The sequence below is a fragment of the Malaya genurostris genome, chromosome 3 (genome assembly GCF_030247185.1).
Source record: "Malaya genurostris strain Urasoe2022 chromosome 3, Malgen_1.1, whole genome shotgun sequence".
NCBI lineage: Eukaryota > Metazoa > Arthropoda > Insecta > Diptera > Culicidae > Malaya > Malaya genurostris.
In genome coordinates this window covers 285643948-285663825 of record NC_080572.1, presented here as the reverse complement: position 1 = coordinate 285663825, position 19878 = coordinate 285643948, and the positions used below count along the sequence as shown (strand labels likewise).

At 34.9% G+C, this 19878-nt stretch overlaps 1 protein-coding gene across 1 annotated transcript in view; it reads right to left on the bottom strand.

Annotated features, from left to right (window-relative positions):
- Positions 1-19878, bottom strand: part of LOC131433648 (fibrillin-2-like) — a 211134-nt gene that overhangs the window by 153917 nt on the left and 37339 nt on the right. Inside the window, exon 3 of the mRNA XM_058600137.1 lies at positions 6288-6833. Within this exon, the coding sequence (XP_058456120.1) occupies positions 6288-6833 (546 nt within the window). The remainder of the gene's footprint in view (positions 1-6287; positions 6834-19878) is intronic.

The following is a 19878-nucleotide window of genomic DNA, read 5'->3' as shown; positions in this document are numbered from 1 at the left end:
GAATGGGTTTCAATATATTTAATTAGTACGAGAAAACGTTCTACCGTTTCATTTGAGATTTATTTGTACTATTTAAGACACTTTGAATTTAAAATGCAAAACTACTTGTTCCGATATTTTTCTTATGTTATAGTTGGTTGCAAAAATATGAACCAACAATCATTGCCGAAGCATAAGCGGTTGTCAAATATAAGAGTCAGATATATGTCTGTTTCTTTATTTCATTTCATTCGCGCGCGCGTCAAGTTCGATAGCTACTCAATGATATTATAGTCGATATGTGTACGCGATAGTATCTGCTGCGTTTGCTCGTTTTGTCAATCTATATATTATGTGCTTTCATTAGCACCGAAATGCCAGCGCGGACGTTGATTATTAGTACGATCAGAACTTCGTATGCACTCAGTCAATTATGTACCTGACCGTTTTTATTCTAACCGTCTGCTCGCGTAATAAATCCTTTTTTTTTTTCTACTCCATCGTTCGCAAACCTGACCGAAGTGAAGAAATAGAAATTCAAATTTTTAACATGACCGCGGATATCACTGGTACCGACAATGTACAGACTGCTGAGTTCATAAACCTGCCTTGCCGTGCGTTTATTTGTCCACTGTATATATATATAAAAAATGTAGACTCACCTGATTATAACTGTCTTCATTTTAAATTCACTCGCGGCACAATACCTCCTCTCGAATAGCGTTCCGTATATTTTTTCAAATGTTCTTTTTTTTCTTTTTTCACTGTCACCACAATGCGTTGCCCGAGCGGCGAGAGGGGTATTTCTTTCGAAGCACTTATAGACCGCACAAATTCCCTTTTTTTTCTTTTGTTTCTTCTAATAATTTTTCCACTTTACTGCCCTATCTTCCCTACAGCACATAACTTTGTGCCTGACCTAACTCCTAATTAATGAACAACTTAATTTTTTTTCTTAACTACTGCTTTTGGCCTGAGTAATGGTGTCCAAGTTTGATTACGGTGTTACCCGGTCGCCCAAGGAGCATTACTCTACAGTAAAATTAAGAAAAAAGCCTCGTTTAAACCAAAAACCGACCCTTTTATACTCCAACCTATGTAACTAACAAAAACCTATACTTATATATATATATATATATATATATATATATATATATATATATATATATATATATATATATATATATATATCTGGTAGACTAACTACCACCTATAACTACCTACGTGAATTCACTGCGATCGCGTCGCTTATGTACATAATCAATTAATTCGATCGGTTTCTTCTGGCTGATGCAATATGTTGAAATAGCCAGCCGTGGGCATTACAATGACTCAACTGTTCTACTGCCTGTACTAGCTAAGATAACGATTTTTATGAAAAAATTAGGGCTGCTGCAGTTACAATGTAAGTAAATGTAAGAATTACTTCTGTATAGTTGATGAATATCGATACACTGTCATCATCGTTATCAGTTATTACTCTACTGGTCTACTGACTGTACTAGATAAAGATTTCTTTGGAAAAATTAGGGCTGCTGCACCATGAAACCTATTATTTGACCTTACGATTGGGAATATCGGCTCTGCAATCGACGAAAAATGGAAGTAAGTACTATTTTTGAGCATATGACATATGTCTTCTAGTATCCTCCTCTCTTCTAATCTTCTTTTGTTCCCCTCTTCTAGTCTTCTAATCTTCAAGTCTTGGAGTCTTGTAGTCTTCTAGTCTTTCAGTCTTCTAGTCTTCTAGTATGCAAATCTTCTTTTCTTCTAGTATCCTGCTCTCTTCTAGTCTTCCAGTCTTCACGTCTTGGAGTCTTCTAGTCTTCTAGTCTTCTAGTCTTCTAGTCTTCTAGTCTTCTAGTCTTCTAGTCTTCTAGTCTTCTAGTCTTCTAGTCTTCTAGTCTTCTAGTCTTCTAGTCTTCTAGTCTTTTAGTCTTTCAGTCTTCTAATCTTCTAGTATTCAAGTCTTCTTGTCTTCTAGTATCCTCCTCTCTTCTAGTCTTCTTTTTTTCCTCTCTTCTAGTTTTCCAATCTTCAAGTCTTAGAGTCTTAGAGTCTTCTAGTCTTCTAGTCTTCTAGTCTTCTAGTCTTCTAGTCTTCTAGTCTTCTAGTCTTCTAGTCTTCTAGTCTTCTAGTCTTCTAGTCTTCTAGTCTTCTAGTCTTCTAGTCTTCTAGTCTTCTAGTCTTCTAGTCTTCTAGTCTTCTAGTCTTCTAATCTTCTAGTCTTCTAGTCTTCTAGTCTTCTAGTCTTCTAGTCTTCTAGTCTTCTAGTCTTCTAGTCCTCTAGTTTTCTAGTCTTCTAGTCTTCTAGTTTTCTAGTCTTCTAGTCTTCTAGTCTTCTAGTCTTTTAGTATTCAATTCTTCTTGTCTTATAGTATCCTCCACTCTTCTAGTCTTATTTTCCTCCTCTCTTCTAGTTTTCCAATCTTTAAGTCTTAGAGTCTTCTAGTCTTCTAGTCTTCTAGTCTTCTAGTCTTCTAGTCTTCTAGTCTTCTAGTCTTCTAGTCTTCTAGTCTTCTAGTCTTCTAGTATTCTAGTCTTCTAGTCTTCTAGTCTTCTAGTCTTCTAGTCTTCTAGTCTTCTAGTCTTCTAGTCTTCTAGTCTTCTAGTCTTCTAGTCTTCTAGTCTTCAAGTCTTCTAGTCTTCTAGTCTTCTAGTCTTCTAGTCTTCTAGTTTTCTAGTCTTCTAGTCTTCTAGTCTTCTAGTCTTCTAGTCTTCTAGTCTTCTAGTCTTCTAGTCTTCTAGTCTTCAAGTCTTCTAGTCTTCTAGTCTTCTAGTCTTCTAGTCTTCTAGTTTTCTAGTCTTCTAGTCTTCTAGTCTTCTAGTCTTCTAGTCTTCTAGTCTTTTAGTATTCAAGTCTTTTTGTCTTCTAGTATCCTCCTCTCTTCTAGGTTTCTTTTCTTCCTCTCGTCTAGTCTTCTTTTCCTCCTTTCTTCTAGTCTTCCAATCTTCAAGTCTTGGAGTCTTCTAGTCTTTCAGTCTTCTAGTCTTCTAGCATTCAAGTCTTCTTGTCTTCTAGTATCCTCCTCTCTTCTAGTCTTCTTTTACTCCTCTCTTCTAGTTTTCCAATCTTCAAGTCTTAGAGTCTCCTAGTCTTCTAGTCTTGTAGTCTTCTAGTCTTTCAGTATTATAGTCTTCTAGCATTCAAGTCTTCTTGTCTTCTAGTATTCTCATCTCTTCTAGTCTTTTTTTCCTCCTCTCTTCTAGTCTTCCAATTTTCAAGTGTTGGAGTCTTCTAGTCTTCTAGTCTTTCAGTCTTCTAGTCTTCTAGTATTCAAGTCTTCTTGTCTTCTAGTATCCTCATCTCTTCTAGTCTTCTTTTCCTCCTCTCTTCTCTTCTTCTTTTCCTCCTCTCTTCTAGTCTTCCAATCTTCAAGTCTTGGAGTCTTCTAGTCTTTCAGTATTCTAGTCTTCTAGTATCCAAGTCTTCTTGTCTTCTAGTCTTCTAGTATTCAAGTCTTCCTGTCTTCTAGTATCCTTCTCTCTTCTAGTCTTCTTTTCTCCTCTCTTCTAGTCGTCCAAACTTCAAGTCTTGGAGTCTTATAGTCTTCTAGTCTTTCAGTCTTCTAGTCTTCTAGTATTCAAATCTTCCTGTCTTCTAGTATCCTCCAGTTGGTAATCAGTTCCAGAGTCTCAGATTTAAATTTTGAACCTTAGTTCTAGAACCAAAAGCTGAAAATGAATTCTTAAACTAAAGTCTATATCTAAAATTAAATTCAAAATTTAGGTTTAGAATTCAGTTACACAATCCTATCCAAAATTCAAATCCCGAACCAAGATCCAGTATTTAGAATCTGAATGCATGCATTTACTGTTCTGCAGTCGCCTACAAAGAAGTTTAAATATTTTCAGTGATTATCTGTCAAAATGGAAAATTAAACCAAATGCAGCAAAAACGTAATTAATTATCTTTCCTCATAAGCCAAGAGCTTCTTTTCTTAAACCAAACAATAATCACATTCTAAAATTGAATGGCTTGGAATTGACATGGTCTGAACAAAGCCAAATACTTAGTTTGAACGTATGACAAAAAACTCACTTTCAAGGATCACATTGAAAGAATCCAGGCACGGTGTAATAAATATATTAAATGTTTATATCCTCTCATAAACAGAAATTCCAAAAGGGGCTGGGGTCCACTAGGAGATTGATAGTACCTATTAGCTCTCTCCGGACAGTACCAGCCTAGATGCCGTGTGGAATCCGGCGGAAAAAAATGAACCAAGAATAGATCCACTGGGTTCCTGCTTCCATGTCGTAAAAGGTGACAATTGCAGGAGTTCCTTTTTCCTTTCAGTTATCAGATATTTTCTGGCCGGTGTCGGTACCGATCATTGAATTCTGGGGTTACTAGAAGATGTACATTGAAGAATGATTTACCAGTCCCAGGTCGGATCATCTAGAAACTCCCTGTACAATTTCAGCTAATCCCGATCAGTAGCGGAATAGCAACCAGGGGAGGTCGCTCAAGCTCAAACTCTCATAAACAGAAATTCTAAGCTCTGTCTAAGAAACACATTATTAATTTTTAAACAAATTTTCAGACCAGCCATGCTTTATGCAGTACCAATTTGGTCAAGTTGTTGTTCCATCAGGAAGAAAACGCTTCAAAGGATTCAGAATAAAATTCTGAAAATGATTTTGAAGCGTCCTCCCTGGTTTAGTACAAAAGAGTTACACAGACTCACAAATATAGAACCGTTAGATGTAATGTCACATAATATTATAAGCAAATTCCGACAACAATCGATGCAATCTTCAATTGAATCGATTCGCTCTCTGTATTAGTTAGTAAGTTAGTATATAAGTTCCTTTTCCCCTTTACACAATACAAGTAGGTTTACAATTTTCTCTACACAATAATCACATAATTGAGGAAGCAAATGATGTCTTCATAACCAAATCATGTATATAATAATGCTGAAAAGTCAACCCCTTGTGGCTGAACACCCAATTTTCAAATTAATAATTTAATTCCAACTCATATTCCAACAAATAGTTATTAAAAATAAAAATAAAAAAAAGCCGCATGATGTATGAGTTTTGGAAATTTTTCGACAAAAACCATTCACCCTCTTCTACAAAACCGTAACATTGTAAATAACTGCATTCAATTGTATTTATCTTATTGACTGAACTCAAATGGTCCAGAAACATGATCTATCATAAAATACATCACTTCTCTCAATATCCATAAATTTCGTTCAGATCTAGCACTTAATACTCTTCCAAGTGACCCAATCAACAACTCATTAACTACTCCTAATCCCCAAGCAAAGCACCATCTCCTATTAGTCGTAATAAAGACCGAACAAATCTTCCAGCTTCACACACACACACACTCCCACTGAAAAACAAATTAAGCGTTGAGCATTACGCCGATTCCGACTCCAAGTGGCGTCAAATCATCTAATCTCGACTGTTTTTTTTTTCGACTGTGCGATAGCAACTGTGTCTCGAATCGGGCTCCCCCCCAACGGGCGGATCGGATCGGAGAGAAGCAGGCAAAAAAAGAAAAACTGTCACAGCTGTTCCCGTTTATCTCCTAGCTTTTAAGTGCCAGAAACCCGCTTTCTGTCGTCACATTCGATCGAGAGAAAGAGAGAGAGAGATAGAGTACACACGACGCGTGCTGGCAATTAATCAAACGCGTTCAAATTCTTCGTCACCGTGAACCTCATCGATTCAGGGAGAATAGAACTAACTTCGTTTTTTTTTGTTGAAACTAATAGAGAGACGGAAAACAAATAGTCACTTTGAGTGATTTCCCTCATTCCAACATCCCCCCCTTTCAGTAATGTGTAAAGTTCAGACCGATTGACATCCGAAACGATGATCGATTTGAAGCAGTGGTTTGTAAGACAGACACGTCGTCGTTTGTCGGCTGACGGACGGACGGACGGACGGACGGACGATGTGACGTGAAGAGGTACAAACCGCTGCCGGATTCAGTGGATGCTGTAGCAAAGCAAACCTGCACCCGGTCATTTGTCAACCACGAAGCTACGAACAGAATCATTTTGGACTGCCGTTATGGAATTAATGTCGATCACCTGTCACAGTGCTAGAATATATACAAGCAGTTTGAATGCGAAAGGGTGAAGTTTTAAACTGAAATATTAACCATTAGAGATTATAATAAATCGATCAATGATTAAATAGCAAAGCTCAAAAATTAAAGCGCTATTGATAAATTATCACTTCTATCCATTCATTTTCAACACAAATAACGAGACTCATTAGTCGCTGACTCACAATTGATGGCGAACCGTTTTTGGAAATTTTTAAGAAATGATGCTACATACCGTGACAAGAACGTCTATCGTTGGGATCCAGAACAAATCCGCTGTAGCACGAGCATTGCACTTCCGGTTCTACCTCACGGTTCTCATGACATATGTGTTCACATCCTCCGCGATCCTCCGTTTCACAACCGGGTGTTAAAATTTTTGTATCCTCTTCCTTGGGCTGTTCGGTTGTAGGACTCGGACTACTTATCGGAACAGATTTCGTCTCAGGATGCATTTCTTCTTGCGCTGTTTTCTCGGTTGTATTATCACTTTCGTCCTCTCCGCTGTTGTCCTCTGCTACATGATTTATATCTTTATCAACTTCTAACAATTTATCTTGCACGTTCTTCTCCGCAGCATCGCTGGTATGCTCGTTTGTAAAAGCACTTTCGGTGGTGCTTTGTTCACTTACAGATGGTGCAGTCATCGTCGTCGTCGACGTTGTTGTTGTTGTTGTTCCAGCAGTAGTTGATGATACTTCTTCAGGTAACAGCTGATTAGTATTATCCTCTTCGGGGCTCGGTTCTTCTTCGCCTTCCTCTTCGTCTTCTTCGTCGTAGTCTGTAAAGTATACAAGTTAGACAACCGAGTTAGCATGTTTACCCGAACCGTTTTGCATAATTTAATCTGATCTGGAAAACAACTGAAACTAGATTCAAAAAGTATCTCCCTCCACAACAGTGAGAAATTTCAGCAACATTCCCAAATCGCTTAATCACCGTTCAACGCCCATCAACACATAGAGAAAACTACAGCCCTAAAGCGACCGTCGACCGTCGGTGGGTCGACGAGTCCGGAGCTGACAACTCAAACAAACCGCTTGTCATGCGAAACGACGATCAAACTCCGATCGACGCCTGGTCGGGAAAAAATAGTTGATAAATCTGAATGGAGATTGATATGAACACAACCGAACACCAATAAAGCAAAACAGTAGTAGTTTCAAAGTTCGTTATCAAAAACCACTTAGGCAAATTATTCTCAGCCCGCGTCCCCCCGCCCCACGTTCCATCCCAGAACGCATGGATGGATGGATGGATGACGAGACCGATAGCAAGTTGTGATGGTGACTTTCAAAGTTTGCCTACTCGAAATGAGTAAAAGAAGAAGAAAAAACACACCTCTCAACGTGGATGATATCAAACTGTGAAATAAATTGATTAATGTCAAGATCGGGACCACGAATCAAACTCCAACCGAAGTCATTGGCTTCGCCGATAGCCGCTAGCGTGTTGCGGTCTGCCTATTTCACACCTAGATAAAATGCTGCGTGTGAACAGTGATAATAGCATATGATTGAAATTAACAACTGGAAATTTGAATGGAATGAATAAAATTTGAATTAATTTTTTTTTCCCATTTCTCAGTCTATTGCTCTGTTTAAAGATTCATACAGTGTCAATTATGAAATAAGCTATCAAAAACAGATAGCTGAAAAGCATCTTGTAAATTAGATGTACATTAAAGATGGACGGGTTTCGCGTATTTGTGCTCAAGACCCGACCCGAACTCGAACCCGACCTGTACCCGAACTCAAACCCGAACCCGAGTCCGATAGGTATTGGTCGGGTTCGGGTACAGAAAAATATATGTTTGTCGGGTTTGGGTCGGGTGCCGATTGTTTCATTTTCAACGAGTATTTATTTTTCTATCGGGTTCGGGTACGGGTAAAAGTTTTCTATTTTTAATCGGGTACCGGTCGAGATCGGGTTTGAAATTATACATTCAACCTAAAGACTGATGAGCCGGTGGCGTAACGTAAGAATTAAATTTTTGTCGTGAATGCGACTTACTTTACTATGGGGCGCCTTTTCAGAATTAGCCATATGTAAGAATGGGCAGAACTTAATCGTGAATTAATAACAGAAACATAATTCTTTCACTATTTCATCAGAAATATGATCAGGAATTTAAGATAATATTTTGAACAGTGTGAGATAACCACAAACAACTCAAAAATTAGGTTTTCTGAAAATTTGAAAACAACACGGAAAACTCTTTACTTTCGCTTGGGGTTTTTCACGCAAGGACGATGATTTTGAGGTAGTCAGGCACATATCTTCAACTGAATGTTATAGAAGGGGAACCGAGCTCGAAAATCGATCATTTCTTCTTGTGCGTTGGATGGAAGCAGCTGCTGGTCGTTTGCATGGGAGAGAAAGAAAACGAGAAACGAAAAGTGGACAACATTATATTAAATCAGCCGTTCTAATGGCTCTAAATGTTATCTAAAGAACTATTAAGATTCGTAAAAATCATCAGTTTAGTTAAAATCCAAAATAATTTGATTTGCTTAGGTGCACTTTTCGCTGTGCGAAAATCGTTCGAGAAAAATGTTCCGAACTGTGCGAAATATCGTATAGAATACCACAATTTAACAGCATCTTGATAGTTTCTTTCAATGAAATATGCAAATCCGAAATGATATAATCGACGTCAAATTTTAGTTTTAAAAAATTTCTCAATCACACAATCGATCAACTATCAACTCGAATTCGAAAGTTTAAAGAAAACATGTCAGTTTTATTCGTATTCACGACATCCAGTTATGTCTCTGACATTACACACCCGTATTTTTTCATTCGCATTTCAGCACAAACAGTGAGGTACAAAACCCTTAAATGAGATTATACGAGTAAACCGGTTAATAATCATCCTTACAATCACTTTAGAAAGCAGGATGAGCAGTGCTTCATTATTCGTTTATCTCTCAGAAGTATCGGCAGAATGGTAATCGATTCCTGCATTGCCATCAATGACATAATCCTACACACGTTACAATTCATAACTACTTAGCTTGTCAAATGACGCAATATTTGCGATTCGATTTCAAGCCATGCAATTTTCAAAGTTTCTCAAACCAACTTCATAAGTAATAATACGTTTCAATTTGATCTTAGGTCATTTTCTGAAATAATTATGCGGATAGAAAAAAATTATGTGTCGGTTACATCACTTGTAACTATTATACTTCCAAAATTGGAGTTGTCAGCTATATGATCTTTGAACTGAATCCAAGACTCAATAGTATCTCTCAAACGAACCTAAGCTTGTTAAAAACGATACATCCATCTGAGAAAAACGTGCTTTAGGGGCGTGTAGGGTCTAACACTTTTCAAAAATCATTTATTATTCTCCTTTTCAAAAATCATTTATTATATTTCCTTATAGTAAATCATTTCAAGAATATTCTGTGAAATTTTCAAGTCTATTGGAACGAAACTCTGGAAATTATGGACCTTTATCAATAGCTATCTCATTCTGCGAAGAAACAAGAGCTCAGCGCACAGGCCCAAGATTTGTACTTCGATAGACTTCAAAACTTGACAAAACATTCTTGAAATGTTTCATTATAATATATCATAAAACAAAAAATATGATTTCTTGAAAGTTTTAGGTCCTACGGGCTCCCTGGAGTAATAAATTGTTTCCATTAATTTTATAGACAAACAACTTTAAACACGTTTTTCTCAAAAGCAGGTTTTAGAAGTGCGTGTCCATCTTCATTCAAAAACTACTGCACCAATTTCGTTCAAATTTTGCACACACTTTCTACATATAAAAAACCAGACCTCAACGTTTTCCTTTTCGTTGTTTGTTACTTTGGGGACGTTTTACAACTATAAAATGGCGGATTTTTCGGTGAAAAATCGTAGTTCTCACTTTGAACAACCACCAAAAATGAAAAAAAAAACAAAATCAAACAGAAACGTTGGGGTCTAGAAAAACTTCTACTCTAATTACGCTACTTTGATTTGTTGACTTCCGATTAGTCTGCGCTGAGATACAGTGGACACCGCCAATCATGATTTTCAAGAAGCGTTCTCGAAAATACCACTCCACCCACTTATTTTTGTCAATATTTTTCCACGAAAAAATTACAAAATGTTGTTCGAATGATGCTTTATATTATGCAAAATGTTTGAGTTTATTTTGTTTATTTTGTTGAACGATAGTTTAAAAAAAATCGCAAAGATGGTGATTTTTTTCATCGTTCGTCGAGCAAATATCAATCATTCAATCATTCAATCATTCAATCATTCAATCATTCAATCATTCAATCATTCAATCATTCAATCATTCAATCATTCAATCATTCAATCATTCAATCATTCAATCATTCAATCATTCAATCATTCAATCATTCAATCATTCAATCATTCAATCATTCAATCATTCAATCATTCAATCATTCAATCATTCAATCATTCAATCATTCAATCATTCAATCATTCAATCATTCAATCATTCAATCATTCAATCATTCAATCATTCAATCATTCAATCATTCAATCATTCAATCATTCAATCATTCAATCATTCAATCATTCAATCATTCAATCATTCAATCATTCAATCATTCAATCATTCAATCATTCAATCATTCAATCATTCAATCATTCAATCATTCAATCATTCAATCATTCAATCATTCAATCATTCAATCATTCAATCATTCAATCATTCAATCATTCAATCATTCAATCATTCAATCATTCAATCATTCAATCATTCAATCATTCAATCATTCAATCATTCAATCATTCAATCATTCAATCATTCAATCATTCAATCATTCAATCATTCAATCATTCAATCATTCAATCATTCAATCATTCAATCATTCAATCATTCAATCATTCAATCATTCAATCATTCAATCATTCAATCATTCAATCATTCAATCATTCAATCATTCAATCATTCAATCATTCAATCATTCAATCATTCAATCATTCAATCATTCAATCATTCAATCATTCAATCATTCAATCATTCAATCATTCAATCATTCAATCATTCAATCATTCAATCATTCAATCATTCAATCATTCAATCATTCAATCATTCAATCATTCAATCATTCAATCATTCAATCATTCAATCATTCAATCATTCAATCATTCAATCATTCAATCATTCAATCATTCAATCATTCAATCATTCAATCATTCAATCATTCAATCATTCAATCATTCAATCATTCAATCATTCAATCATTCAATCATTCAATCATTCAATCATTCAATCATTCAATCATTCAATCATTCAATCATTCAATCATTCAATCATTCAATCATTCAATCATTCAATCATTCAATCATTCAATCATTCAATCATTCAATCATTCAATCATTCAATCATTCAATCATTCAATCATTCAATCATTCAATCATTCAATCATTCAATCATTCAATCATTCAATCATTCAATCATTCAATCATTCAATCATTCAATCATTCAATCATTCAATCATTCAGTCATTCAATCATTAAAAATTATGATACCCTCTCTTAATAGAATTTTGTCAAATAAAGGTTGATTTTTTGCTGGTATCTTTTTGCCAACACTGCTTTTGACAGATCATGAATGAATCGTTTCTTGTATCATTGTCAAACTAGTTCCGTTTAGTCTATAATCTATAAAATCATCTTCAAACATTAAACCATAATGATCGTTCTATCGATTCCAAAAAATATTTCAACAATTTCATCGAATTTGTTGTGTTTTCTTTTGAAAATCAAATCCTAAAGACTGTACCAGAAAGTATGGACGCACTTTGATTTCGCTGTAAATAATTCACAAGTGTTAGATATTCAAATTTTATTCGATATACTGATAATATTAAACTACAACAACCAGAATATTATTCTCAACATTTGCTACTTAGCCATTGTAGACTAGCTGGCGCACCTTCTTGCGAACGTTCCTCAACAAATTCCGTACAGACTTCTTGGCGACAAGTTTCGACAGTTTTTTCCAATCTTTTTTGAACTGTTGAATGGTTTCGTCTGCCGAGACATGTTTCCTAAGATGTGCCTTCGTTAATGCCCAAAATTCCTCAATTGGTCGAAGTGGATTCATGTCTTTCGGGACGAAAGTTACATTTTTGCTAGTATACCATTCTACCGTTGATTTCGAGTAGTGGCAAGAAGCAAGATCTGGCCAGAAGACAATAGGATTCTTGTGGCTTCGAATCATGGGTAGAAGTCGTTTTTGTAAACATTCCTTGACGTATATTTCGCTGTTCATTGAAGCAGTGGTGATGAAGGATTTCGAAATCTTACCGCAGCTACAAATTGCTTGCCAGAACATAGCTTTCTTACCAAATTTTTCGACTTCAATCGATGTCTCGGACTGGTTTAACACTTGCCCTTCTCGCACCGTTTAATATTGTGGTCCCGGCAAGGATTTGTAATCGAGTTTCACGTAGGTTTCGTCGTCCATGATTATGTAGTTCAAATTTCCAACAAGAATCGCATTGTACAGCTTTCGAACCCTCGGCCTGATCGATGCTTCTTGTTTCGGACTACGGTTTGGTTGTTTCTGCTTCAAATAAGCTCGAAGATTCAGTCGTTCTTTAACACGAAGAACATTTGACTTCGAAGTGCCCACTTTTTTGGCCACATCCCGAACTAAACCTTCTTCTTTTGCTCGAACGCCTTCAGTATAAGTTTATCCAACTGAGGGTTAGCAGGATCTTTTTTTTCGACCCGTTTTCGGTTTATTCTCAAAGGTGTTATCTTCATTGAATTTCCTGATTGCATTTCGCACAGCTTTTTCACTTACTCCTTCCATTTTTGCTATCTTTCTCAGTGACAGTCCGCGTTCTGTGCACCATTTGTACACAATTTTTCGACGTTGTTCTGCTGAAAGTCCACGCATTTCGAAACAAACTAATGAAAACGAATAAACAACTGCACAAGTGGTTAGAGAAGAGTGTACACTAAAGGACGCAGCCATAAAAATTGACAGATTTTGAGCCATCCCGGGTAGGTGTAAATAGCAAACAAAGGTCAAAATAATAACAAATTTTACCATCATATCTTGGCTTGATGTCTCTGTGTTGTCAGAGTGATACTTGATATTTTCGTGACATTTCATCAAGGGATCAAGACAATTGTACAATATCTGTTCAACATCAAAATTAGTTATAATATCTTATTTCGTTATTGATGAGCTATTTCAATTTCATTAAGTAAATTGACCCAGTAGTTTTATCTTCAAATAAAATACCATTTAATAAACTGCATCAGAATCAGATAAGAGAAATACTTTAGATATTACTCTATTCTAAATGCTAGAATATAACATAATGAACAAATTCATCTTCTATAAACATTTTGTTCTTAGTTTGATATTACAATGACAGAATTTTTTATTTTGTTGCTATTTTCTCATGCAGACTTTGTTACGATTTTTGATATTTTAACTCTTATTTCAAACTAAATAATGTTAATTTCTACCATTGAGATGTTTGATTTTAATGACAGAATTTGGTATTGGTTTGCAAATCACTTCTACCCGGGATTGCGAAATGACAGCGGTTTTTGTTTGCGTCCATACTTTCTGAGACAGTCTTTATACCTTTTGAGAGGGGAGTAATGAATAATTTGAATCAAAAAACACTTTTTTGTAAATTTTCTACAGAGAAACAGCTTAAACAAATTTATTCAAACTTTTTTTTAATATTATAAAGCATCATTTAAAGAATATTTAGTCGAATTTCCTAATATTAATATTGAAAAATAAGCCGGTAACAGAGACAGGTGACAGAATTCTACAAACAATACAATGCACAACTACTTAATTTTTCAATTTTACATGCTCCGAATGTAATTTGCACTCGACTACCAAGTGCCGCTGTATGGATTTATATTTATCAATTATTCAGGAAACAGATATAAGCGCAGCGGTTCAGTCGAGTAATCGATATGCTTGTAATCTAAAGTTTCTCGGTTCAAGTCGCGCTGCTGCTATCGATCTTTTGGTTTTTTATTTCATTCGAATTCACGACATGTAATTCCCAAATCACACAATTTTACATGCTCTTGAATATAAATTAGTATGAAATACGGCGCTCCATCTATGTGCATCTTATAAGATGTAAATCACAAGATTTTTTCGAACTGTGAAGGTTATCACTTTGATTTTTTAACAATTCGTGGCATGTTTAAGCAAAAAACACGATCTTGCGCTGAATTTTCCGTCAATTTTGAGGTAAAAAACTACCATAATAACGAAAACGGAAAAATTTCATAAACGTAGGGGGAAAGCATTTTATACCAAGAATGTATGTTCCAAGTTTGAAAAGTAGATTTTGCAGGATCGTTTCTAGATAAACGCGACCAAGGCGTCGTGAATGTTTAAGTTTTTTTTCTCAAAAAGTGAGCAAAAAAAAATATTTTTGGTAACTTACACTGAATAATTCAATTGATTTGAAATTTTGACACAAGATTTTCGAAATGTAAAAAAACGATTTCCCGAAACTGTTTATCCCTTAACCCCGCAGTTTTACCCAAACGAAACGAACGAACGGCACGTAAAATTACATGTTTCAACACTTAAAAGTACACCAATGTGTATGAATATTGTATTGAATTAACTATAAAAGTAAAACTTTTTCTGATGCTGAAATAAGTCATACTCTCAGGCGTGAATAACACGATTTCTTCTAACTGTGTTATATACACCCAAAACTGTACTTTATCGAAGACTTTGGCGTACACAGGTACAAATTATGAAATTTGCAGGTCAGTCGGTGTTGAACAGTCGTTCGCACCGCACGCGTATAGCTCTTGGCTCCTGGAATTTTTTTTTTCTGGCTACCTAGAGTTTCATTGATTCAAGGCTTCAGTCTTTTTCAAGGCTACCTGAATCACTAACTAAGTGACTAAGTGATACAAAGAGTGATATTAGAGTGACTAAGTGATACAAAGAGTGATATTAGAGTGACTAAGAAATTAATCAGCCTTTTTTAAGGCTAGCTAGGAGTCTAATCGAAGACTAATTTAGCCTAGTTAATTTAATTTAAAATTTCATTAATTTCAAAAATGCCTGCGTCCAACCGGAAAGGCAACAAGCCTAAGGCTAAAAATAATTCAATACGGAATAAATCACAATCCGTTATTCAACATTTTTCTAATAACATTCACGATCTTATAGAATCTGAATGTAAAAATAAAAGACAACGGACGGATTTCCCTTCCGTTGATCCTATGCCGTCTAACAATATTTACGAGATTCTTCCTGAATCCGATTGTAGCGACATAGAAGAAAATTCTTCAAAAATTCCCAAAATGGACGCTTGTCGTTCTGGGAAGAAACATCAATCTATGCCACCAGTGACGGTGATGATTTCCGACTTCAAAGCATTCCGTACTGAGCTTTCTACTTTTCTCCCGGAAGTAAAAGTCTCATTTCAAATCGGACGAAGAGGAGAATGTCGAGTCTTGGTGGATGGATTGGAAGATTACGAACGTCTTATTCGATATTTGTCCGAAAAACTTCATAAATTTTATTCATATGATATAAAATCAGACAGACCCTTCAAGGCTGTCTTGAAAGGATTATCAAATGATCAAAGTATTGATGAAATTAAAAATGAACTAAAAGAATTGCTTGGTTTTGCCCCTTCCCAAGTAATACTTATGAAAAAAAGAGCGAATGGTACTTCTAAACCACGCTCTGGAATTTCCCATGAACTTTACCTAATACACTTCAATCGAAGTGATGTAAACAATTTGAAAACTTTAGAAAAAGTACGTTTCATTTCCCACATTAAAATTCATTGGGAACATTATAAACGGCATAATCGTATTGCAAACTTAACGCAATGTCGTCGTTGCCAAGGCTTCGGTCATGGAACCAAAAATTGTCATATGGATATACGGTGTTTGAATTGTGGTAAATCGCATTCGAAAGACGCTTGTCCAATGAATGAAACCACTGATAAATTTTCATGTTCAAATTGCAATGGAAATCATAAATCCAATTATTTGAAATGTCCTGTCAGGGAAAAAATTTTAAACGCTCGTTCGCTTAGACAACAAGTCAAATCAACGACCTTAAATTTACAGAACATACCTGAAAATTCTTCTAAGGCACCTGCCAATTCGTCTTCTAACGAAAACAATTTATTGACAGGTAGATCGACCTCGTCATCATCTTCTTCTAATGTCAGTTATGCTGGTATATTAGGTAGAAATCTATCTCCTATTTCTTCTAATGTAAATAATCAAAACACAGGACCGCCTTGCAGTTCTTCTTCTAACGAAAACAATTTATTAATAGGTAGACCGGCCAAATCATCTTCTTCTAATGGCAGTCTACCTACAAATATTCCTTCAATGCCATTCGCTTCTTTAAATGAAGTCGATTTAGGCGATATAACTGAAAATAAAATGATCTACCTACAAGATCAACTTTTTCAAATGATCATCCAAATGAATTCGACTTCATCACTTTTTGAAGCATTTCAAATCGGATGGAAATTTGCAAATAATATTATAATGAATTTAAAATTTAACAGTGATGTTAAATAATTATTTGAATATTTTAAATTGGAATGCTCGATCTTTGAAATCGAGTGAAGATGAATTTTATAATTTTCTCAAAGATCACAAAATTCATATTGCCATTGTGACAGAAACTTTTCTTAAACCAAATGTAAAATTGAAAAGTAATCCACATTATGTGGTTCATCGATTTGACAGGTTTACTGGAATTGGTGGTGGAGTTGCCATTTTTGTCCAACGGCAAATTAAACATCGAATTTTACCTTCTTTCAATACTAAAGTTATTGAAAGCTTGGGAATCGAAGTTGAAACCATTCATGGAATTTATTTCATCGCTGGAGCATATTTGCCATTCCAATGCACCGGCGAACAATTAAATTTCTTTAAAGGCGATTTGCAAAAACTTACAAGATATCGATCGAAATTTTTCGTAATAGGGGACTTAAATGCTAAGCATGTCCAGTGGAATTGTAGGCAAAATAACAGTAATGGTAAAATACTTCATAATCAACTCTCAGCTGGTTACTTTACAGTTCTTCATCCCAGTAATCCTACTTGTTTCTCTTCCGTGAAAAACCCGTCTACAATTGATCTGGTTCTAACAGATCAAAGTCACATTTGTAGTGAACCGATTACTCATGCTGATTTTGACTCAGATCATCTTCCTGTAACATTCAGACTTTCCAACGAAGCTATAATTAATCCAATTAGTTCTATTTTCAACTATCATAGAGCAAATTGGTTGGATTACAGATCTCACATTGAAAATCATGTGGATCATGAAACTATTTTAGAAAATTCTGCGGATATCGACACAGCAATTGATAATTTGAATCATTATATTATCGAAGCTAGAAATCTTTCAGTTCCCAAAGCTCAAACTAAATTAAATTCTCCTATCATCGATGACAATCTTCAACTGCTCATTCGGTTGAAGAATGTTCGTCGACGACAATATCAACGTTCTCGTGATCCTGCTATGAAAAACATAGTTAAGGATTTACAAAAAGAAATTAAACATAGATTTACTCTTTTGCGAAATGAAAATTTCGCTAAAGAAGTTGAACAAATTAAACCATATTCTAAACCTTTCTGGAAACTTTCTAAGGTTCTTAAGAAACCTCAGAAACCTATTCCTGCTCTCAAGGAAGGAAATCAAATACTTCTTACAAATGGCGAAAAAGCTCAAAAACTTGCTCAGCAGTTCGAGAGTGTCCACAATTTTAATTTGAACGTTGTGAGTCCTATTGAAAATGAAGTCTCACTGAAATATGATCATATTTCAACTCAAGTGTTATCACACGATGACATTATTGAGACGAATTTTGATGAAATTAAATCAATTATTAGAAAACTTAAAAACATGAAGGCTCCTGGTAATGATGGAATTTTTAATATTCTTATTAAAAATCTTCCCGATGTTGCCTTGAGACTCCTGGTTAAAATTTTCAACAAGTGTTTTTCATTAGCTTACTTCCCAAAAAGATGGAAAAACGCTAAAGTAATTCCTATCCTAAAACCTGATAAAAACCCAGCAGAAACATCAAGTTATCGCCCAATTAGCTTACTTTCTTCTATCAGTAAACTTTTTGAAAAAATTATCTTGTTAAGAATGATGACTCATATAAATGAGAATTCAATTTTTTTACCAGAGCAGTTTGGATTTCGTCATGAACATTCAACTACTCATCAACTTGTCAGAGTAACGAACATGATAAAATCAAATAAATCTTCTGGGTTATCCACTGGAGTTGCTCTTCTAGACATAGAAAAAGCATTCGACAGTGTTTGGCACAAAGGTTTAATAGCAAAAATGTCTGATTTCCAGTTTCCTATTTATTTGATCAAAATGATTCAAAATTATTTAACTGATCGTACTCTTCAGGTTAGCTATCAGAATTGTAAATCTGAATTGCTACCCGTACGAGCCGGTGTTCCGCAGGGTTCGAGTGTAGCTCCAATCTTGTATAATATTTTCACTTCTGATCTTCCAAATCTACCCGTTGGTTGTCAGAAATCGCTATTCTGTGACGACACAAGTCTGTTAGCCACAGGTAGAAATCTAAGAGTGATCTGCAGTCGCCTACAAAGAAGTTTAAATATTTTCAGTGATTATCTGTCAAAATGGAAAATTAAACCAAATGCAGCAAAAACGCAATTAATTATCTTTCCTCACAAGCCAAGAGCTTCTTTTCTTAAACCAAACAATAATCACATTCTCAAATTGAATGGCTTGGAATTGACATGGTCTGATCAAGCTAAATACTTAGGTTTAACGTATGACAAAAAACTCACTTTCAAGGATCACATTGAAGGAATCCAGGCAAAGTGTAATAAATATATTAAATGTTTATATCCTCTTATAAACAGAAATTCTAAGCTCTGTCTAAAAAACAAATTGTTAATTTATAAACAAATTTTCAGACCAGCCATGCTTTATGCGGTACCAATTTGGTCAAGCTGTTGTTCCACCAGGAAGAAAACGCTTCAAAGGATTCAGAATAAAATTCTGAAAATGATTCTGAAGCGTCCTCCCTGGTTTAGTACAAATGAGTTACACAGACTCACAAATATAGAACCATTAGATGTAATGTCACATAATATTATAAGCAAATTCCGACAAAAATCGATGCAATCTTCAATTGAATCGATTCGCTCTCTGTATTAGTTAGTAAGTTAGTATATAAGTTCCTTTTCCCCATTACACAATACAAGTAGGTTTAGAATTTTCCCTACACAAAAATCTCAGAATTGCGGAAGCAAATGATGTCTTCATGGTAATAACCAAATCATATATATATATATATAACAGGGCTGAAAAGTCACCACTTGTGGCTGAACACCCAATTTAAATCTTAATAATTTAATTTTAACTCATATTCCAATAAATAGTTATTTAAAAAAAAAAAAAAAAAAAAAAAAAAAAAAAAATGAAATTTGCAGGTAACACAAATTCACATATGAAACAATTCGTAAGAATGTAATTCGTAGGGATGTAATTAGTAAAATGGCGGAAATTAACAAGCATGAAATTTCGAATGTGTATCTTAAATATCCGACCTTCGAGCAGACGTGTAAACATACATGTTTTAGCACTTAAAAAAATATCATCGTGCATTAGATTTGTGTTCGATTAACCGTAAAAATGAGTCATTTTTGACGCTCGAATGTGTCGATCTCAAAAGACGTAAATTTATACGGTTTTTTCTAGATGTGAAGTGTAGAATTCTGTATTGAAATCAAAGCAAAAAGAAAATTCAGATTTAAATTTCAATTGATGTTGTGAAATCATCGTTCGGTTTGAGGAC